Here is a 21,518-nt window from a genome sequence, read left to right on the forward strand (position 1 = left end):
ATATAACAGTATCAATAAATCACAAACCACAAGTAAAGAGAGAAAAAATTATTTTAATATAAAACCTAATATATACAAACACAAAATTGGCAGTGGTTTATGAAAGCAGTTTTTTTCTACTTCTTGGACTGGACAAAGTGATAAGCTGTACTCTGCGAGGGGCTTTCTTGTTGCTGTTTCCTGGTGTTGTGTTCACTTTACCAGAACTGACAGGCTTGGGTGATGTTGATTCTTTCTGAAGACTACTTGCAACATCACCAGGTTTCTCCGGTGATTCCATTAAAGGTCTGGCAGTTTTCTCTATTTCCAGAGAAGTTGATTTTGCTCCTATCTCACACGGTTCAGCTTCAATCTTCTCCTTCGATTTCGTTGTACTCCCTGATTCCAAAACAGGTTCCGTTACTGTTCCTTCATACACCAACTGGAAATCATCAACTTCCATCGGAGATTCTTTCACGTCAGTAACACTTTTCACTGCTGATTTAGAAGAATTGTCCAATGATGGCAACAACTGTGACTGTTGCTTTGAATCAGTACATTCATTTCCATCCATTTTACTATTCATATCAACACACATATTCGCATCTTCTGTGGGATCTAAAACAATCACTTCACTAGGCTTTTTGGGACATTTTTCAACATCAGCTGATTTAGATTTTTCAGTATCTTGACTAGTAATTATTTCTTTATCTTTATTTTCACTACATTCTTTTGCCAGATTTGCCACCTCTATCCCTTCTTCCTTTTGACCAGTATAAACAGTTCCAAGTTCGTTCTCTGCAAAGGTGATTACAGAGCAGTACCCATCGGTAGAGGACACAACAAGGACTCTACCATCACTGGACCTAAAACAACAAATTCACTTCTGTCAATGTTTTTTCAGTAGAGTATTATTATCAATTAAAATACCTATGTGCAATTTCTTAAAATAATAGTTAAGAAAATAAGTACAAAATTTAAATAACTACACTTCTTGAAACTGTCTTTGTAACAGATATAATTCTTTATTCCCTTAAGACACTGAACATAAAGTCAAGGGCAAACAGGATATGAATTATAAAGGAGTGTGAATGCCCTGTGTAGTCCTTCTAAATTCAAATGATCCTTAGAAAGAGCCATTCATTGATAGAATGAATTAATAAGAGCTTCCCTAAGAATAATTTGAAATCTAGACCACTTTACTGTAAAATTGCTGTAAAATTTACTGTAAAATTTTGTATCTGTAAAATTGCACTACAAAAATTAATTTAAAACTATGGAATAGATGTAGGAGAAATTGCATAAGTCTTTTTATACAGTTTAGTTTATCTGTTCTCTTCCACAAGTTTCATTATTTTTTTCACTCGTGGAAAACTTTTAATTGAATCTACAGACAGCTAATTTTTAAGTTGATATCAATGTGTGACATGAAACTTGCAGATAGACATTTATGGTGAATAAATTTCAGCCAGTAACTTTTACTTACTTTCCTTGTCTAGAGACCATCTTTCATTAAAATGTTCATAGAAGGTGTTTATATATAGATAAAATAAAACACATTTTACTGCTTGGCAGGCTTGCATCTCCTTAATGCCAAAATTGTCTATATCTACGATTCCCTTTACACTATTACAAGAGAATGTGAGGCCTAGATGATACTGACCAGCTGAGGTCGGTGAGACGAGTATAGTGGATGTTGGTGATGAAGGCGAAAGGCGCAGCGTGCTGCGTATCGTAGAGCACCACACTACACTGTGTGGCCACAGCGATGATGACGCGGTACGGCAGATTGAACAGCGGCGGAGATGACATTTGGCGCAGGGTGAACAGCGTTGGACAGCAACGCACCGCCACCGTGTACTGGCTCAGGGACGGCAGGTAGAGAACAGGCCTGTACAAGGTGCTTGGTTCTCAACAAGAATACATTTTAAATTTAAAATAAAACTAAATTGTTTATAAGGTAATTTGGAGCTAAATACATGTTTATCAAACATAACATTTCGTGCGCGTGCACCTGGGAACTGCCTGATCCAAATCTTGTCTTCTTTTATACTTCCGATCAGGCTGAGCTGATCTGGCGGGCTTTCTGTTGAACTATCCCAATTTTTAACTTTCTTTTCCCCACTACTCTCACCTGTCGGGTAATCTTCCCAACAATCTATCTTAAACTATTCTAATTCTAATTTTCCTTCTGTTAATCCAAGCCAAGGTGGAACAGCATATGCCGAGGGCTGCGTGATCAAGGGAGAGCTTGGTCGTAAATATGCGAACTCTGGATACCTGGCGACCTCCAGTTTAAACCTAGCCTTCCCCAAGTAGAGCGGGACAATGCTTGGGGTGACCTTTAGATCTCCGCTACTCGTGGGAACACAATGAGTACAGAATTTAAAGAAAAACAAACAAAACCAGAGAGCTCTTGTAGCACTCAAAAAGTGGATGAAAATTCACGAAACACAGAGGGATTGATGATGGGCTCTGACCCTAGCAATCCTGATCAAACCCAAAAAACAGGCGGACTTCCTAGTAGAAGTCCAATAGCCTCCGACTCGGTTAGAGTCGAAACCGATGAAGAAGATGCGATACTGGAGGGCGATCACCAGAAGGAAGAGGGAGCAAAAGTCGAGAGACAGCTCCCAGCACTGCCTAAGTTATGTGGAGCCGCCAGGAAACGCATGGTCTGGTTCCGAAAAAGAGGGTATTCCCAAGAAGAAGCCAGGGAATTGGCCTTAAAACCAATTCCAGAAGAAAGAAATAAAAAATTGAACAAACAAAAAGAGGGAAAGAAACCGAAAAGACCTCACTCTGATGGATCCACTCCGGAGGCCCACCAGAGGAAGAAAACAAAGAACGAAGGAAATCAAGGGGAACGCAAGGAGCAATCTGGACAACCCCAGAAACCTTCCTACAAACAAGCGGTAGCTGGTATAAGGGTAGGGGTCTTGCACTCCAATTTTCCCGAGACCCTACTCACAACCGAACAGATGGAGAAGATCCAGAGCTTCATCCTGGAAGCTATCGTGGAGGAACAGGATGGTCCCTACTCTCCAAGATTCTACGGTATCAACAGGAGACAAGGGGTTCTAATCTTCACCTGCGAAAACATGGAAACAGCAGAATGGCTTAAAGGAAAGCAAGACTCCCTAAAGCCTTGGGAAGAGGCCAGTCTAAAGATAGTACCAGAGGAAGAAATCCCTCGTGCGAGAATCGCGACTGTCTATCTTCCTGACAGTATACTTGATACAACCGAAAAGATAATGAAGCTCTTAAAAGGACAAAACAAAGAGCTATCTGTCGGAGAATGGAATGTTCTGCGGAGAAGCGACGAGGGGAAGTCTGTCCTACTCACCCTGGCAGTCGACTGCGCTACAGCGAACAAACTTGAGAAGGAAGGTCCTTGGATCGGCTACAAGTTTGGGAAAGTTCAGCTTACACTGAAGAAAAAACATCAAGGAAACATAGAACAACCCACAAGGGAAGAGGGGACTACAGAGAAATCTGAGACGGTCACCACAGAAAAAATGACCGCTGAAGAGATGGAAGTGGAGGAGGCCACGAAGGTGTCAGAGCAATCTGTACATACCTTACCTAAAAGGTCTACTCCACAAGCCAGTGCAGCGGTCGAAGAAGAAAGACCCACCTGTTCTCTCTTCTTGAAGAAGGGACCTTCGCTCAAAGGACCATCCGTCTCGGCTCGAGGAAGAAAAGGGGATAAAGTCTCCAAGCAATCCAGAAGAAGAGACGGGGATGGACCACCTGGGGGAGGTGGGAAAAAGGCGTAAGTATGCGCCTAATACAGATAAACCTACACCATGCAAAGGGCGCAACTGACATCTTGGGAAGAAGGTTTATCTCAACAGGCCTGGATATCACCCTAATCCAGGAGCCTTGGATCAATAGAGGTTGCATCAGAGGACTGACAACTCAGGTAGGTAATCTCATTTATGATCGAACAATTGAAAACCCAAGAACTTGTATTCTAACTTCAAAACTAATAACAGTCTTTCCGATTACAGATCTAATAACAAGGGATCTGGTGGCGGCTACAGTGAAGGTGGCTTCACTGCAAGGGGACAGAGAGGTTACTATAGCCTCAGCCTACTTCCCCAACCCGTCAACAAGCTGCCCACCAAAAGAACTAGAAAGACTATTGCAGAGCTGCAGAGACAGAGGCTCGGCCCTCATTCTCAGCTGCGACTGCAATGCTCACCACACGTATTGGGGAAGTACGAACACAAACAAGAGAGGTGAGGAACTTCTACAGTTTATGTTCAGCAATGATCTAGTGTTAGAGAATAGAGGGTCAAGCCCAACCTTTATAACTAGAAATAGGAAAGAAGTCCTGGACATAACCCTATCTACAGGACTCAAAAACATAAATATAGTAAGGTGGCACGTCTCCAAGGAGGCCTCACTATCGGACCACTGTCCAATTAGGTTCGACATAGAGGAGATAGGGGAAAGATACGTGACCCACAGGGTTCCTAAATCGACCAACTGGAGAGGTTACAGAGAGTCCCTGGCAGAAGAGTTGGAAGAAATAGGACCCTTTCAGAAAAATGAATTTGAATTAGAAAGGTCTGCACAAATAGTAGAGCAAGCTATAATAAAGGCCTACGAGAAAAACTGTCCTCCCAGGCAAAACCGGTTGAAGAGGGATGTGCCGTGGTGGACTGGGAGGTTGGAAACATTAAGAAACAAAACGAGGAAATTATTAAAATGGGCAAAAAGGACAGACGACTGGCTCCCTTATCTACAGGCCCAAAATGAATATAAGAAAGAACTTAGAACAAATAAAAGAAGAACCTGGAGGAATTTCTGTAAAAATATTAACAGTCTTCCCGAGGCATCCAGGCTTCAAAAAACTCTCCAAACGGAGCATACAAATCCTATGGGGACTCTAGTAAAGGACAATGGTGACCTAACAATGAACAGGAAGGAGACCTTAGAACTACTTCTGGAGACACACTTCCCGGGGGGTCAGCTAACTCGTAATGAGGATACTTATTCTCTATATGGGGGGGGATCCAGTCGGGAGGTGGCAAAAGCCAGACAGGTGTCTAACAGACTATTCACACACGAAAGAATTAAATGGGCGATAAGATCGTTCAAGCCATTTAAATCTCCTGGGGCGGATGGAGTTTTTCCAGCCCTTCTTCAAGAGGGGCTGGACATTCTATTAAATACCCTTAGCATTCTATTTAGAAGCAGTTTCGCCCTAGGATATATACCAAAGAATTGGAGGATAGCACTAGTGGTGTTTTTGCGGAAAAATGACAGGGATCCAACAAAACCCAGTTCGTACAGACCCATAAGCCTAACCTCCTTCATGGTGAAAACTATGGAAAAAATAATAAATAGACACATAAGGGACGTAATATTACTGGTACACCCACTTAGTCCCACACAACACGCATACATAGAAGGAAAATCAACCACCACTGCTCTCCACAGTTTAGTGAGAGAGGTGGAGAATACCTTCGAAAAAAAGGAAGCCCTAGTCAGCGTCTTCATGGACATTGAAGGAGCTTTCGACCGAGTAGCATATCAATCCATGAAGACTGCGATGGAGCGTTTTGGAGTTTCCCCAGACGTAGTCAAATGGATAGTAGCCCTCCTAAAAAGTAGACAGGTGAAAGCCAAGTACGGGGACGAATCGGCTGCGATCACGGCCCAAAGAGGCTGCCCCCAGGGGGGAGTCTTGTCTCCTCTCCTGTGGGCGATGGTAGTGGATGATCTCCTAAGAAAAGCAGAGAAGAGGGGGATAAGGCTACTATGTTATGCGGATGACCTAGTGCTTATGATTAAAGGGAAAAACATTGGCAGGCTGGAACGCCTAATACAAACAGAACTGAACTTCATAAGCAACTGGTGTCATGGGGAAGGTCTGCGGATCAACCCATCAAAAACTAATATGATTACCTTTACCAGGAAAAGGAAATTCCAGCTAGCTAAACCGGTCCTGGAGGGAATCAGCATTAACCAAACAAAAGAAGTGAAGTATCTGGGTTTAATCCTGGATGAGAAGCTCACTTGGAACTCCCATATTAGAAACAAGACATCCAAAGCAATAATGGCCCTTGGGGCCTGTAAGAGACTCTTTGGATTTAAATGGGGACTTAAACCCAAAATGATATATTGGATTTACGAAACCATAATAAAACCAATGGTCACATATGCTGCTTTGGTGTGGTGGCCGAAGGTCGAACAAACAACAGCTGCAAAAAGGCTACAGAGTCTTCAGAGGTTAGCTTGCTTAAGCATCACGGGAGCAATGAGCTCCTGCCCAACACTAGCAATGGAAGCGGTTCTGGGTTATACTCCTCTTGGCCAGGAGGTGATGAGAACAGCTGCGATGAGCGCAATGAAGCTTCTAGGAACAAAGGTAATAAATGCTACCTCCCTAGAAGGCCACATGAAGATATTGGAAAACTTCCCTGAGGCTGAAATGCTAACCAAAGTATCTGATACTATGGTTAAGAAATACTCCTTTGGAAAACCATACACGGTCTCTATCGGAAGTAGGGAGGAATGGATTAAAAGGGAGGCCTACCCTAAAAAAGGAGTCCTGAAGTTTTACACCGATGGTTCACTCCTAGACTCAAGGGCAGGATATGGAATACATGGACCTGGAGTTGACATGGCTGTGCCCCTAGGAAGACATGCCTCAGTTTTTCAGGCGGAGGTCATGGCAATAGATTCATGTTCTAGAAGACTCACACAGTTGGGGACAAAAGGATTATCATACCTTATACTCTCTGATAGTCAGGCTGCACTGAAGGCACTGGATACCTGTTCGATTAATTCGAAAGCGGTCTGGGAATGCAGGAAGGCCCTAGCAGAGCTAGCAACAAATAACAGAGTAACACTCGGATGGGTGCCGGGTCATGAAGGAATTCATGGAAACGAAAAAGCGGACATCCTCGCCAAAAAGGGAGCAGAATCCATATTGGTGGGGCCTGAGCCAGGTTGTGGAATATCCTTCTCCAGCATTAAAGCTCTGGTTAAAGATTGGGAAAAGAGGACAAGATACAAGAATTGGAGCAGAGCCTCGGGTTTAAGAATATCGAAAATGTTTATCTCTCCTTATGCAAAAGGGTGGACAGCTCTCCTAGACCAGAATAAGGAGGATATAAGACTGATATTAGGAATGTTGACAGGACATGGCCCTCTGAGGAAGCACCTTGTGAAGGTAGGCCTTAGTAGGAGCAGCGAATGTAAACTCTGTGGAGAGGAGGAGGAGTCAGCAGAGCACATTTGGTTGGATTGTCCTGCCATCGTAGAGACTAGGAAAAGATACTTGGGAGCATATCTCCTCAGCCCCAAGGACATCAGAGAACAGGAGCCCTTAAATCTGATTGGTTTTTGCAAAAGCCTCGGTTTTTGAGGGCACAAATAAAAGTAAGGGAGGCGCAAAGGTCCTTTTAGGACTAAGTGCGGGGACAAAGTGTCCTCTTCCCTCAGAAAAAAAAAAAACAAAAAAAAAACATAACAGAATTTAATATCCTTGTATCATTTGATGCTGTTCAGTCCATCATCAAGCACCTATAGTCTTGTTCTACTAATGGAATTGATAGCATTTCTGCATTTATGATGAAAGTAGGATGTTTTATTGTTCTTGTGGTCTAATTGTCTCACTGTTCAAAAGAAACTTGTTTATAAGTAAGACTATACCCCTTTTTGTGTAATAACATTGATACATAAAATCAAACCGTTATAACTATGCTGATTTCAAGGAAGAATTTATAACTAACTTAATAATTAATTTACACCTTTTTCGGTCAAAACTATTAAAATATTTAAGAAGGTTGTTTACTGTTTGAGTGAATTCACCACTGTAACTAACAATGTAATAAAAGGTTTAATGAAAAAGTGCTGCAATCAAGGACGTAACCAGCGAGGGAATCCAAGGGGTCCGGATCCCATCCAAATTTTCAATTTTTTCAATTACTTTTTTAGTCAACGATTATTATTATTATTTAAACAATTCAGTATTACTGACATGTACTGCTGAAAGATCGTTCTCAACAAAGAAACGGGGTAAGAACTTTTCTAAGAACAAAATGGGGCCTTACTCTGTCCACTAAGGAAAAATATCCGTTGTCTGGATCCCCGAAAATCTTTTCCTGGCTATGTTCTTGGCTGTAACATTTTTATTTCTAAGAAAGACTGATCTTTAGGCTTTAGTGATGAAGATCAGATTGGTAGTAGTATCTTGACATTCAGAAAGCATTGAAGAATCATGTTTTTTTAGAAAACGCATTTATTTTTTTGTAACTTCATTCAATGGATAAAACTCACTTCTTAGGAATAATATGCAATGCACGGTTTAATCTCAGGCTGTAAAATTATAAACTAGTCCCTCTAGTAATGTTTCTTTGAACTACATCAACTTTATAGTTGTACTGATTCACTGGTACTAGTGGCTGTGTTATGAAAAATTACATATATTATATGGAGGAAAAATCTAAATCATAATAATAAAAAGATACATTGGATACAAAAGATATATTGTAATATAACAATAATCTATGAATAATATTTAGAAAAACGAGAATGTATCCTCATGCAGTAAAAGTACAGTTCTTACTTGTTTAAGCAATGCCTTGAGAAGAGGATTGTGGAGTTCTTGGGATTTTTGTCAGGTTCTTCAACCACCCCAGAGGGTACTATCAGGAACTCTCCATCCGGGGTAAAAGTTAACCTTCGGAAGAAAGACTTGAGAGTGTCATCGTGGAAGTAATGTGTAGGTTTTGATTCAGCAGCAACTCCAGGCAAATGACCTTTATATACTCTTGAGACAACTTTGCGGGTTGTCGAATTAAATACTCTGCAAACTCTGTAAACAAGCACTATGTCAATGTATGTGATATTGACACAATATTGAATTTAATTGATCTAAATCAAGAAATTAAAATAAAGCACATTTAGAATTGGATTGATTAGGAAAATAGTTACTCTAACTCATGTTTGCTTTACAGAAAACCTTACAAGCATAAATGCAGATTCAATTTTTGCATGACAAAAATTATGATATCCCACAAGAAACCCCAGACAGAGGAAGTGTGGCACAAACTGACATACAAAACCAGAAGTGAAAAATATTTTCATCAAAAACAAAAATGTCACAAAGCTTTTCTAGAGAAGAAGGGATACTTGCTTCAGAAAAGCAATTGTTCGTATTCACAAAAACACATACAGACAACACAAGGAAATTTATAAATGTTTCTGTATATTATTAACATTCCTTTAAACACCCAAACTTTTATCAAATTCAGGAAAATACAGTGGTTGTGGTCAAATTTAACCAATACCTAATTGCCATAAAAAACTAATATAATAATTATGAAACTTATTAGTGTTTTTTTGCGTTAGTAGTGTAAAGGTTTTCATCATTTTTACTAACTACTAGCCTGAGTAGATTGGCTTTCAATTTATCTCACCAATTTCATGACAACTTTATGAAAATACTGGCTTTGCTGGCAAAACTACTTCATCAGCCCATGGAAACTTTTACTATTCCATGGCTTGGTTGGTTACCTATTTTGCTGCCTTATAGCAGTCCTGAAAATTCATCACTTCTGCTGACTATTCTGTTTTCTTCCATGGGAAAATCAACAAAATTAAAGTTTTGTCTTTTCCAATTTTTGTCAACTACCAATGCTGATAGTTGCTGTCATTGGAATTGGTATGGCATTGGAACGCTAGCTGCGCAAACAATGTTGCAACCATCTTCAAAGTGAACATTGGAAATAAAAATTCATACGCAGCCAATAACTCTCTATGTAACAATAATAAGGCTACTGATAGACTATTTGTATTTTGATCTTCTGCTGAAAATTCAGTGTTTCTTTTATTTCTCGAATTTGTCCATCTCTGCCCTTATCTTAAATGTTGCATAAATTACACTTTTATAAATTTGAACCCTTACTGCTTGGTTGGTCACATAAGAGGGTGTTCTGAAAAGTTTCCGACCTAACAAAGATACATGACATTATTTTATATTTTTGAACATAGTCTCCTTGCAACTCTACATACTTCTCCCAGCGATTTTCCCATCTCTGTAACCCGTCCAAATAGTACTCAGCATTTTTCTCTGCAAAATAATTGTTCACAAAGGTAATTGTCTCTTCAGTTGACGAAAATTGTTATCCGAGCACAATTTTAGATGTGGGAACAAAAATAAGTCGCTTGGGGCTAGATCTGGTGAGTAAGACGGATGGTCAAGCTGTTCAAACCATAATTCATGGACTTTCGCCATGGCAACTGCTGAGGTGTGAGACGGTGTGTTGTCCTGGTGAAACAGGATATTCCTTTTCTGCAAATGTGGCCATTTTATCATAACTTCTGCCTTCAACATGACAAGTATTGATGTATAGTATGCTTCTGTAATGGTAATTGCAGTTTTTGGACGTCCTGAACATTTATCGTCTCCCAAGCTCTTACGGCCACATTTAAATTCAGCAGCCCAAAATTTCACAGTGGTAAATGATGGTGCAGATTTCCCAAACACTAAATCCAACTCGTCTTTGATTTGCGAAGGCGTACGCATTTAAATTCCAGTGATTTAAAGGGTCAGACATTACTTATTGATAAATGAACAAACATGAAACAGGACAAAGAACTATATATTTTTTTTTCTTTTCGTCTTAGATATGCACCTGACGAAGAGGATAGATTTCAATTCCCGAAATGTTATGTTATACATTTTTTAACATATAACTATGGCAAATGTCCGAAATCCTATCATGCTTACAACTATAATGTCACCTTTATCATTTATTTTGAATTTACTAGCTGATATATTGAATAAAATAATTCATTAATTAATAATTTCACACTCAGGTTTCAAACTAAGATAAGGTGTAGTCTATTATATAAAAATATAAACGATTTAACAATATTTTGATTAAATAACAATTTTTTGTCATGATTAATATTTAAGTTTTCCAGCTTTCCACACTGTGTACAAATATTGCTTACACAATTACATTTTTGAAATATTTTGGTATAACCTGTTATTGTGCTATTTTAACTCTTCTTGGCAGTATGTAGTGAATTTGTGTGTGATTGATATGAGTAGAGACAGTCAGGATGAAGTAGATGGATACATGCTAAGTAAAGTGTTAACATCTCTTCACAGCGTGGCCAAAATATTTGAAGAATGTAATTGTATAAGCAATGTTTAAACGTGGCGCGAACTGGAAAACTTAGATGTTAGTCAAGACACTGGCCGTGTAAGTCAAAAAACTAAGATTTCTGAATCTTGCTTATGTACGCCCTGGTCTGATTCTGCAGTTTACAAAAGTAGCAAAACTCTTACATGATCTCTGATCAGATGCCAAAAAAGTTTTCCTTTGACAAACCCTTTAGGATTATTTTACCCTCAAGGGATGATTGGTCAGAGGGGAAGAAACCTCTTCCACCAGCGGAGCTCGAATGGTACACAGACAGCTCCAAAACAAAAAGCGGCACAGGCGCTGGAATTCTGGGAGTGAGACCATGTAGGGAGCTGGTGGTTCCTATGGGTCCGTATCCGACAGTCTTTCAAGCGGAGGTCACAGCCATTATGGAATGTGCTTGTGAGAATCTTCGTCTGCGATATAGGGGCAAGACGATTAACATTTTCACGGACAGTCAGGCAGCGCTGATGGCGCTGGATTCTTGCGCAATCAAATCAAAACTGGTTTGGGATTGCTATCAGACCGTTTCCTCCCTTGCCAGAATCAACAATGTAACCGTTTGTTGGGTTCCTGGTCATGAGGGGATTCCTGGGAACGAAAGAGCTGATGCCCTGGCCAACCAGGGCTCAGCAACAATTATGACGGGCCCTCAACCGTTCTGCGGTGTTCCAAGGTGTGAATCCTCTAGGGTTGTCTCGAAATGGATTCGCGTGGAGCATGGGAGAAGGTGGAGGTTGCATCCGGGTTTGAGAGTGAGTAGAATGGTATTACAGTCACCTTCCTCCTAGGTGGCTTCGGACCTTCTCTCATTAAACAGATCAATGTCTTCTAAGGTCATTGGTCTCATTACGGGGCATGGTCACCTGAGGAAGCATCTTCACAGAGTCGGCATCCTTCAGGAGGATCCGCTCTGTGAGGATCCGCTCTGTGGAAGGTGTAATGAGCAGGAGGAGACTACTGAGCACCTGCTCTTTGATTGCCCTGCAATAGCAAGAGAGCGGTATGCCATCTTTGGTAGCTTGAACAGGGGTGGTGAGTTTTCCCAGGAGGACTTGATAGGTTGTTTTCGGCGGTTTGTTGAACTGCTGAAGTTGTAGACTGGTAGGCCTCATGGTGTTTCCGGGGTGCACAAAAGGCCCTTGAGGCTTAAGTGCATGGCAGTAGGCCGCCCCAAGGAAAAAAAAAAAAACCCAATGAAGAAGCAATTAACCTAGCCTCTTTAGGACTGAACGTTTGAATTGATTTTGGCAAAAATGCATGTTTGTACTAAAATATTAATAGAATGAGTTTGGATAGGGATAAATTAGACACAAATTGTCTTGTTTCATGAGGTAGCAGAAGAACTAAAAACTCATTCAACTATAAACAGTTAAACACTAAACATTGAGAACACGATACATAGAATGTAAGCAGAACATTGAAGTGACGAAAACTGAGAATATGGCAAAATATAAACAATAACAAAACAAGCTATTAGTTGTGGTTCCAGTGTGCAACCATGGCGAATCCAAACGGAATAATTGCTTATAAGGATGCTCGAGGGCACAAAACTGCGATCTAGCGGAAAAACAAACAAATACGTGATCGTTAGCGTTTAGAAAGAGCACGAGTGCCGTTCGGGCAAGATTATTCAGTCCTACTTGGACGCAACGAGTGATGCTCGGTCAGGTTCCCCATGGGTTGAATCCTAATAAATCTTCAGAGGTAAAATTGTCTACTTAACTATAAAATGGTTACATTCTAACCTGTCACTGCTCATGGTGGCCACATATTGGCCACAAGGATCCCAGGCCACCCCCTGAACAAACCCTTTGTGGTCTCCAAGAATTCCCAGGTTCTTTCCTGAAACAACACAACACCATTTTATGATACACCATAATTTTTGCTCTCTAGAGATAGTAAATCCTAAATGTTACAAAAATATTAAAGTAGTAAAGTACGCCCACCACAATGTGTCTAGTCAGTCTATAATACATCTCTACCTTCAAGTATCTTTTTTTCATTTTGATGCCCTGCAAGGTAATTTTTCTTTTGACTGTTGGGGGGGGGGAAGTAAAATTTTACTACGTACATGATTGTTTGTCTGTTTGCAGGGTATCTCAAAAATAAAATGAGTTATAAACTTGAAATTTTTAATGCAACTTCAGCGAAGCCTTTTACGCAATATGGTGTTGCGTACTCCTACTCTGACCCCGCTGTTAGCTCCAGTTAACTTTTCATATTCATTACGCTCTTTAAGTTACAACCTACAAATTGACTTCTAACTCAAGCAATAGATCTAAGCCGTTGTTCACTAAGTAAAGTACATGTATGCCAGTAAAGTAAAGAGACAAATATTACCAGATGAAACTTCCCACAGGATTGCTGAGTTATCCACTGATCCGGATATTAGGTTCTTGGAATCAGGTGACCAGCTCAGGTCATAAACATCCTGAAAATAATGAATAAGTTTTGTCAGAGGGAAAAGATTATATTGTGATATACAATAAGTTTAGATACTTAATAGCAATGTTTAGTAAACCTTACATTTTAATTTTGAATGTGTAATAATTCAATGTGTTCTGTAAATTGTGATTGTGCAGGTGCCCGTGTTAAATATGACATCAAAATGAATTAATATTCACATTTGCCGTGCAAAATTACGATCAAAGATTCTTACGCCTCTGTTAAACTTATTAAATAAATTAAAATGCCTATATTGTCAAGCGATTTTCAGACAAATTCTGTTTTTCAAAATAACTTCAGTCAAAGCTACATTACGATTATAATTATTAAAGCTAAAGGTTTCTTAAAACTACATTAACTACTATAAAAGATTTAGTTAAGAAAAAATAACACAATCAGATATTTACTCTAAAACCACTGCTTAAATCTACTTTTAAAACTAGATAATGACAGTGACTTAAGGTCACAGGGGTAGGTGTTATGCAATCCCGGTCCGAAATAACCAAAACCTCTCCTTCTGAACTCAAGGCAAGCTCTCGGGAAGTGGAAATTTTTACTTTGACAGGTGCCGCACAAGGCGACCTCCTCCCAGAACAAGAGTCTGTCATACAGGTACAACAGCTCCTCAAGTGTTACGGTTTTGTGAACCATGCAGCATGTCAGTGTTCTACACACAGCCTCCATAGGTATCAGACTGGCTGCAGTACGATGAGCGGATACCCTGTCTCGTTTACTTAAATTGTAAACAAAACGCAATGCAGTGTTCTGCATTTTTTGAATCCACTCAGCGTCGTCTTTCAAAATGCTATTTGGGTAGCAATAGTAGAACACTGATACTTAAGGAACTGGAAATCATTATTCCTTCGACAACAGACATTAAGAGCAATAAGTATTTTTTTAAATCTTAACAGTAAGTTATACATAATAGTTTGTTTTGACTTACCTGCAAATGTCCACGCAACACTTTCACGGAGATCCACTGCTCTTTAAAATTTTCCTCCTCACCGCTGGGAAACTCTACTGGGTCACTGCTAGTCTTCATTTTCCACACAATAATAGAAGAATCTGAAGCATACAACAATGCACTTACGTTACAGGTATAAATTTTACTACTTCACATCTGCTAACTAGAATAAATTTATGAACAATTTAAATAGTTTCCACTAAATTTACAGGTGTTCCTATAGGACAATTCAAAATACTTGATTAAATTTTTGTACGAGCAGGAGATTGGAAATTTGTAGCATAAATATTCATCAACTATAAATAAAAATATAAACATTATTTGTTGCTGAAGGAATGTACCATTTATAGTCCATATTGCTTAGTTTCAGTGCTCACCAGGCAGTCTGCAGAATTATTTCTTACACCTTAAATGAGCTATCTTGTGTTAAGTTGTTCATAATCAGTAAGTAGTAGCATTTGGAGTTACTTGGGATGTTATACACCAAAGTGCCAACACGTAAAAAAAATTAAATTTTAATGATGGTCTAAAACCTTATTTACTTGTCACAAAAGTCAGGTTTGTTAGGAGATGGTGGTTTCCAAGTCACTGTGTTATTCTTATTATGATATTCCACAGGTATTATAGACTTTTCAAGAAGATGCTATTTCTTGAATCAGAGTCAGACCGTACTTGTTTGCTGCTACGATAAATTTTGTAAGATCCCATCATACTCTTTTTGGTGTTGATTAGAAACCACGAAATCTTCCAGTTCTGCAAAAATATCTATGATATTTTTCTACTAATAATACTTAATAATTAGATTATAAGCAATTTGTAGACCATTAGTTCTGAAGACCCAATACTGAGAAACTTTTGCAACGAAATAATTAATATTTGATAGTAGAAGCTTATATTATAGTAGTAATCAAATCACTTAACGTCTTTTGTGATTCTTAGTTTTAGTAATTAGGGATGTTCTTTTCTTCGATTACCCCTAAAGAGATGTCTTATTCATTTTATTTTGTTATCTTTTAAAATACATCAAACATACTTAAATTATTATTATAACATCTATTTTTACTATGAAAGTAGCAAACATCCTCTTCTCCTTCATCTTTATTGCTATTTTCCAGTAATAAAACTGAAGCTTATGATACACTATTTGAACATTTTTATTATAAATAAAAGCCACCTAGTAAGTTTTTCTGTTCTAATTTTACTGTTAATTTGCTATGTACAAGTGCAATACACTGTAATGAAATGTTATCATCCCTTTCAAAATATTTCAGCAAAATATAAAAATAATTCAAGTGGTTTTGTCCAACATTTTATGTTAATTTAAGAAAAAAAAACTATTAAAAGGATTTTAAGAACTCAAAAAGGCAATTGTAGTGTAAAACATTATAAAAATACCCACCCGGACACACTTTTTACTTTATTTTTCATTCTGAAGGATAAATATTGTTTCACATTGTCAATTCAAGGCATCATATGGTTGTTTTTGCTCAACACTTTGTCAAAATAAAATGTTATATAAAGCTCAAAAATTTAAAATACCCTTATTTTGAGTATTTAAATAACAATTAATTGGGTAAATACCAAAATTATATTTACCTTCCCACTGGGTACTTATGGGTTCCTATTTCTGTATGATAAACAGTCCAACTTGTCCGGTCTAAGATTTATCCATATCTTGCTTGTTTTGAATAACTAACCGATTGGAAATTTTTTACTGTTTAAATATTTCCAAAAATATTATGAACATTTGCTCATACATTATAGAATTAAATTAGGTTGAAGTGAACAAAACTATCCTAAGTTAACATTTTACAACAACTGCAGACTTAATACACAATATGCATGTACATTGACAATACCAATAATATTGTATAGCAGATATGAAGTGTTTGTTAACATTTAACTTCTAGCACAAGCTCAAGCTCACCGTCGTCGCCTGATGCAAGGAACTCTCCAGATGGTGAGAATCGAACACAGTTGACTGGCCTGGAATGGCGAGATAGGTCTGCCGCACATTCTAATGAAGCGACTCCGCCTTTCTCGACTGATAACAACCAAATCTGAAACAATTAACACAGCCTGTTGTATATTAAATACATTTTTGCAACAAAACAGCGAGAATGTTACTATCATCAGGTAGTGTTATCTATTTATGTATTAGATTGACGCCTTCATTCACTAACTGCACTATGGCGCAACTTGCACAAAAATAGTCCTATAACATTTAAGGCAGTGTGGTCAGTTAGTATTCTCCATGGATCATGTTACTGAGTCGAAATAAATTGTACAATTTAAAAGCTGGTGAATTTATTCATTGACATTGACTGACCTTCTTATCCGACGTGAACTTTTATACCACAAGGCAAGTCCACAAGAGTGGACTTTCTCTAGATGCTAGATTCCAAAAATGGACTAGGTACTGGCTCCTTATGTTAATCTCTTTATTTTGTAAGTGACATTCAACAAATCTTGATCTGTTTAGGTATAAGTGAAGCACGGGTGTGGAGTTCCATCACATTAACCCTCACTTTCCCCACCATACGTTATAACCATTTCTCACTACTGTACTCACTGAAGTGGGAGAAAAGTGATACGACTTAAATTGTTCTCTAAGGTAGTTTGATTACAGCTGTGCGTAGGCTACTGTTTGTTCTACTGATTTATTCTTCATTTTTCATATTCAATCTTAGATTTGTAGTGCTAATAATATAATATCTATTTTTTTTTAAGTAATTGCCGTCAAAATAGTAAAAACATTACGGTTATCTATGAAAAAAAGAAAAATTGCAGCCTACTTTGCTAGCATAATCGTATTTAATCTTGTCATTTAAGCAATACAAAAGTAAAAACTACAAGATTTATTGTAAAAAAGATGACCATTTCCCTTATTACTCCAAGCATATGAACAATAACAGCTTAGACACATTGGACACATTTAATTCCACATTAAAAGACCATAAAAAGAGGTATATTTGTATCGTACATGGAAACAAATATAACTAATACAATACATATACACTAAAGATACAAATGTACCCTCACACGAAGTAACAAACTGTGTATGTGCTTCAGTAGTAATAACTGTCAGTGTTCTGGTGTAGTAAAAATCTTTAATCACATACAAAATATGAGATTAGGGTTTATTTTATATATTTTAAGTAGTCTACATGGGCTAAAACATTACTCATACATAAATGAAGTGTATAAAAAAGTATATGTGTACATGAGAGGTTTCCATTAAACTTCAGGGGAAATGCAAATCAACCCAGATGATTTATTAACTCTAAAGTGCCATGGTGTATTGTGCCTGTTAATGTAGTTTTCTAAAGTTTATTTTAATTACAACCAATGCTCCAAATGTAACATAAATTATACACAATTTTTATCGCAAAATAATACAGGAACATGTTTTGTCGATTTAATTTAATTTTTTTGTTAATTACAACATGATTTTGTAATGCTTCAAAAACTATCTGAAAATCTTTATGTTATTCAATTTCGAATCCCATTTTATACATAACTTGGAGTAGACTATACAAAATAATAATCTAAAGTATAGGCTACATTTGACCCTAAATTTAATTATGTTTTCATTAATGTTTATATGACTATAAACATAAATTATGGTCAGTTTTTGGTTCACCCAAATAAAATCACTTGAAAGACTTAGTTTTTTGAAAGCCATATTTTTTATTAATAAGGAAAACTTACTCAATACACTAAAATAATATCAAACAAGCATTATCCAACGCATGCATTAGTAAATATAAGAAAAAAGTCACATATGCTTTTGAAAACAAATGACACTCATAACTACAAAACAAGGAGTAAAGATAAGTTAAATGTAGATATACTAGAGCTAGATTAAGTAAAACGATGAATTACCATACACCTTGGGTATTGAAATGTTTAATTTGTTATCTTTTGCGGTTCAAATTTTATTTTGTTAACATGTTATCTTTTGCACTTCAAATTTTATGTTAAGGTTATAATAATAAATTGTATTGTTGGCCAAAAATTGGCCTTTCTATAATATTAATACTTTTGTTTGGTGTGAGATTGATTATAAGGATTTGTGACTTTAGAATAGGCTATTAATTTAAGCTTTAATATTTTACAAAACCTATTGTAATTTTACTGAAAATTATAAATGGCCAATAAATTATCTGTTGTAGCCTAAACAAACAAAGCAATTGAGCAATAACACATCAGAACAACAATACGGTAGCCATCAGCTGCCTACTTTTCAGCTACCAGTATTTCAGTCTATAAAAGAAACTATAAAGTACAATAAAACTTGGGTAGAGTATGATAAGCGGACCCAGTTTTTATATCGATATTAATAAATAATATTGCATGATTACATCCATCGCAAATCAACTGATACTGATTAAATTAATAGTTAACTCAGATTGTAAACAAGATATTTGATAAGTGACTTCACTTAAACGGGTATGTTAGTTCACACTAGAAAACTAGCCAAAACAACATTGACAAGCAATATCCTGTGCTTTTTTAAGTTTGCTATATTTCTGTTTTGTTGCTATAAGTTCTTTATTATTTAGGTGAGGTTATGCAATTACAAATTCTATTTGTTTGTTTGATGGTTCCATTATTATTCATAATATCATTGTTTATATTACATTAATACTTTAAATATATATGAAGTATCAATGTTAATACTACCCAGAGCAATATAAAAACCACGTCCATCTATTGTATTCTACCCTAAAACTTGAAAAAAACCTGATATTTAAGAAGTTTGGTTAGGCAGCCTACACTCATTATTCAATATTTATTGTTATTATTCGATAAATTATCCAACTTCAATATTATATAATAATTGTGCACAACAAGAAGTATAATATATTATAAACAAGAATAGTACATTACAACGTTTTATAAAATAAATTTAATATAACAAAACCAACTATGGCCAAAACCTACATACACAGTATTAAAGAAAGTTTACAATATTTATAGGTTGCCAGGATAGTAGTTAGCAATCGCTTTTGTAAAATGGAGGAAAAGATTCTCTATATAGGTTACCAGGAGTCAAACTCACATCTTGAAGCCACTAAAAACAAATCTTGTCACTTTTAAGAGACATCGCATACAATTTCCTCATATTCATCGCCATTTCCAAACTTACAAGAAATAAGTACTTCACAGTTATTCTATGGTTTTACATTCAAAATTATTGTAATTCAAAGTTGAAATATTGAATTATTCTTTGAGTAAACACAACAGAACGAGTGTAGACCATTTATTAAAGACTGCCCGTATTGTTCTCTTCCTTAACAACTACATAAACTTACCGTGGTCCGATATTTACTAGGCACTTCCAAGGTTACGTAATACGAAAGTATGTCAATGTGCCACATTTCCTTGGCACCTAGACGACGATCTAATGTGCCAAATGAACAGCATGTACCACTACTAGGGTTAAGTAGATTTATGTAGGCTCCATAAAAACTCTTATATACATCAATCACTACAAGTTCTGTGGCACATAAAAAAATACAAATGTGCTACTAAACTACTTTGTAGGCCTGCTAGGCCATATCATATTTCAGTTTTTTGCAGCTCTTTTGCAGTTTGTTGCAAAATATCTAGGCTATGGTTTGTGTTCATTTAAATTAAATAAAACTCACCAACACATGGGAGTCTGTTCCTCCGGTAGCTAGTCTGTAAAAGGTGAAATTTCCCTTAGTTGCTTGAATATCTACACTAAGTACAGGATCTCTGTTATGCCATGAAATTTCAGGTATTGTACACTTCATTTCAAAAATTAATCTTTATGAGACTTAAGTTAAACAACAACAAATTTAAGTCTCTTCCTTGGAAAATATTTTACTTTACTTCTTATACTCAGTCTTCAGTGTTCACTCTGACATCTAACTCGATAACAGCCAAATCCAATTCCATTCAAGACTAGCATACTCCCGTTTCAGCTCACAATAGTCATGACAGAACATATTTCCCGCCATTTCAAAGAGCGGCCCTGCAGTCTAACAGCCACCATCTTGTTTGAAGTGTGCTGTGCTTACTTTCAGAGAACAAAAATAAAACAAGTTAGAGCTGGCGGGCAAGGTCAAACTTTGAGAATAAAAAATTGTGTATATATACATAATAACTAGCAGTTACCCGCGGATTTGCATGCAATTTCGTAGGCTTTGCACGTGTATGAGCACTTCTAATTCTAGAGAATTATATTTCCGACAAAAATGTTGAGTTTGCTTTCTTGCCAAAATGATTAAAATTATGTTAAAAAGTGTATATTTATGACTATTGTAATTGACTCCAGCCTTAGTGTGTTTATTCCGTAGTTGATTTTGCCTTTTTCCCCAATAAAAAAAATATATATATACATAGCTCTGAGTAGTCTAATTAATTAGGATAGAGTTCTTTAGTTTGATGGCTTCAAATACGCACTCAAAATTAAGAGAAGAAAGGGAGAGTTCTCATGAATAAAACCCGTCCCGTACCGCCACAATCACTCCACCACCACTATACGTTTTCTAGCTCGACAGAGTAGACCTATCACATCTATATACCCGATAATTGAGGAAACCTAGTTCAGCACTACTTATGTCCTCTGTAAAATTGGTCTCCACTAATACAACCACATCATATACGGAATGGCTAAGTGATTGGCGCATAGTAACAAGTTTAGATCTGAATCCTTTAATGTTTTGAAAAAATATACTGATTTTGATTTGAGCTTACGCGTTTTTTTTATTTCGACTTGGAGATAGAGGGAACTCCATTGATGTACCTTATAGTAAGGTCATTCTCTCCACTATTCTTCCTCGCTTCAAGGTCTTCCCTAATTTTCCGAAGATGATTCCGCTCCTTAACTGTGTGATCTCTAGACAAGACAATCCCACCATCACCATTTGCATGCTTATCAGAGAAGTGCTTGGAGAAGATCCGAGCCTGGTCAGCGT

At 37.2% G+C, this 21,518-nt stretch overlaps 1 protein-coding gene across 2 annotated transcripts; it reads right to left on the reverse strand.

Moving 5' to 3' along the window:
* Nucleotides 1-33: 33 nt before the first annotated feature.
* On the reverse strand, nt 34-20,592 carry LOC124358925 (chromatin assembly factor 1 subunit B). Of its 2 annotated transcripts, none has more exons than XM_046811189.1 (8): nt 20,223-20,592; nt 16,496-16,628; nt 14,548-14,669; nt 13,500-13,590; nt 12,905-13,001; nt 8,567-8,815; nt 1,643-1,870; nt 34-845 (listed from the first exon to the last, which is right to left on the reverse strand). In XM_046811189.1, the coding sequence occupies exons 1-8, from the start codon at nt 20,349-20,351 to the stop codon at nt 98-100; spliced, it is 1,797 nt and encodes a 598-aa protein (XP_046667145.1). In that variant the 5' UTR covers nt 20,352-20,592; the 3' UTR covers nt 34-97. The 2 variants fall into 2 exon arrangements, with proteins under 2 accessions (XP_046667145.1, XP_046667146.1); XM_046811190.1 differs by lacking the exon at nt 20,223-20,592 and adding an exon at nt 19,887-20,131.
* Nucleotides 20,593-21,518: the final 926 nt, after the last annotated feature.

This window comes from Homalodisca vitripennis, chromosome 4 (assembly GCF_021130785.1).
Source record: "Homalodisca vitripennis isolate AUS2020 chromosome 4, UT_GWSS_2.1, whole genome shotgun sequence".
Classification (NCBI taxonomy): Eukaryota; Metazoa; Arthropoda; class Insecta; order Hemiptera; family Cicadellidae; genus Homalodisca; species Homalodisca vitripennis.

Excerpts from the sequence above, each read along its gene's own strand:
- LOC124358925 (XM_046811189.1), bottom strand. The coding sequence starts at position 20,351 with ATGAAGTGTACAATACCTGAAATTTCATGGCATAACAGAGATCCTGTA. Across the intron at positions 13,591-14,547 it reads TGTTGCGTGGACATTTGCAG|GATGTTTATGACCTGAGCTG; the intron begins GTAAGTCAAAAC and ends CATTATTTTCAG. Across the intron at positions 8,816-12,904 it reads GCCACCATGAGCAGTGACAG|AGTTTGCAGAGTATTTAATT; the intron begins GTTAGAATGTAA and ends GCTTGTTTACAG.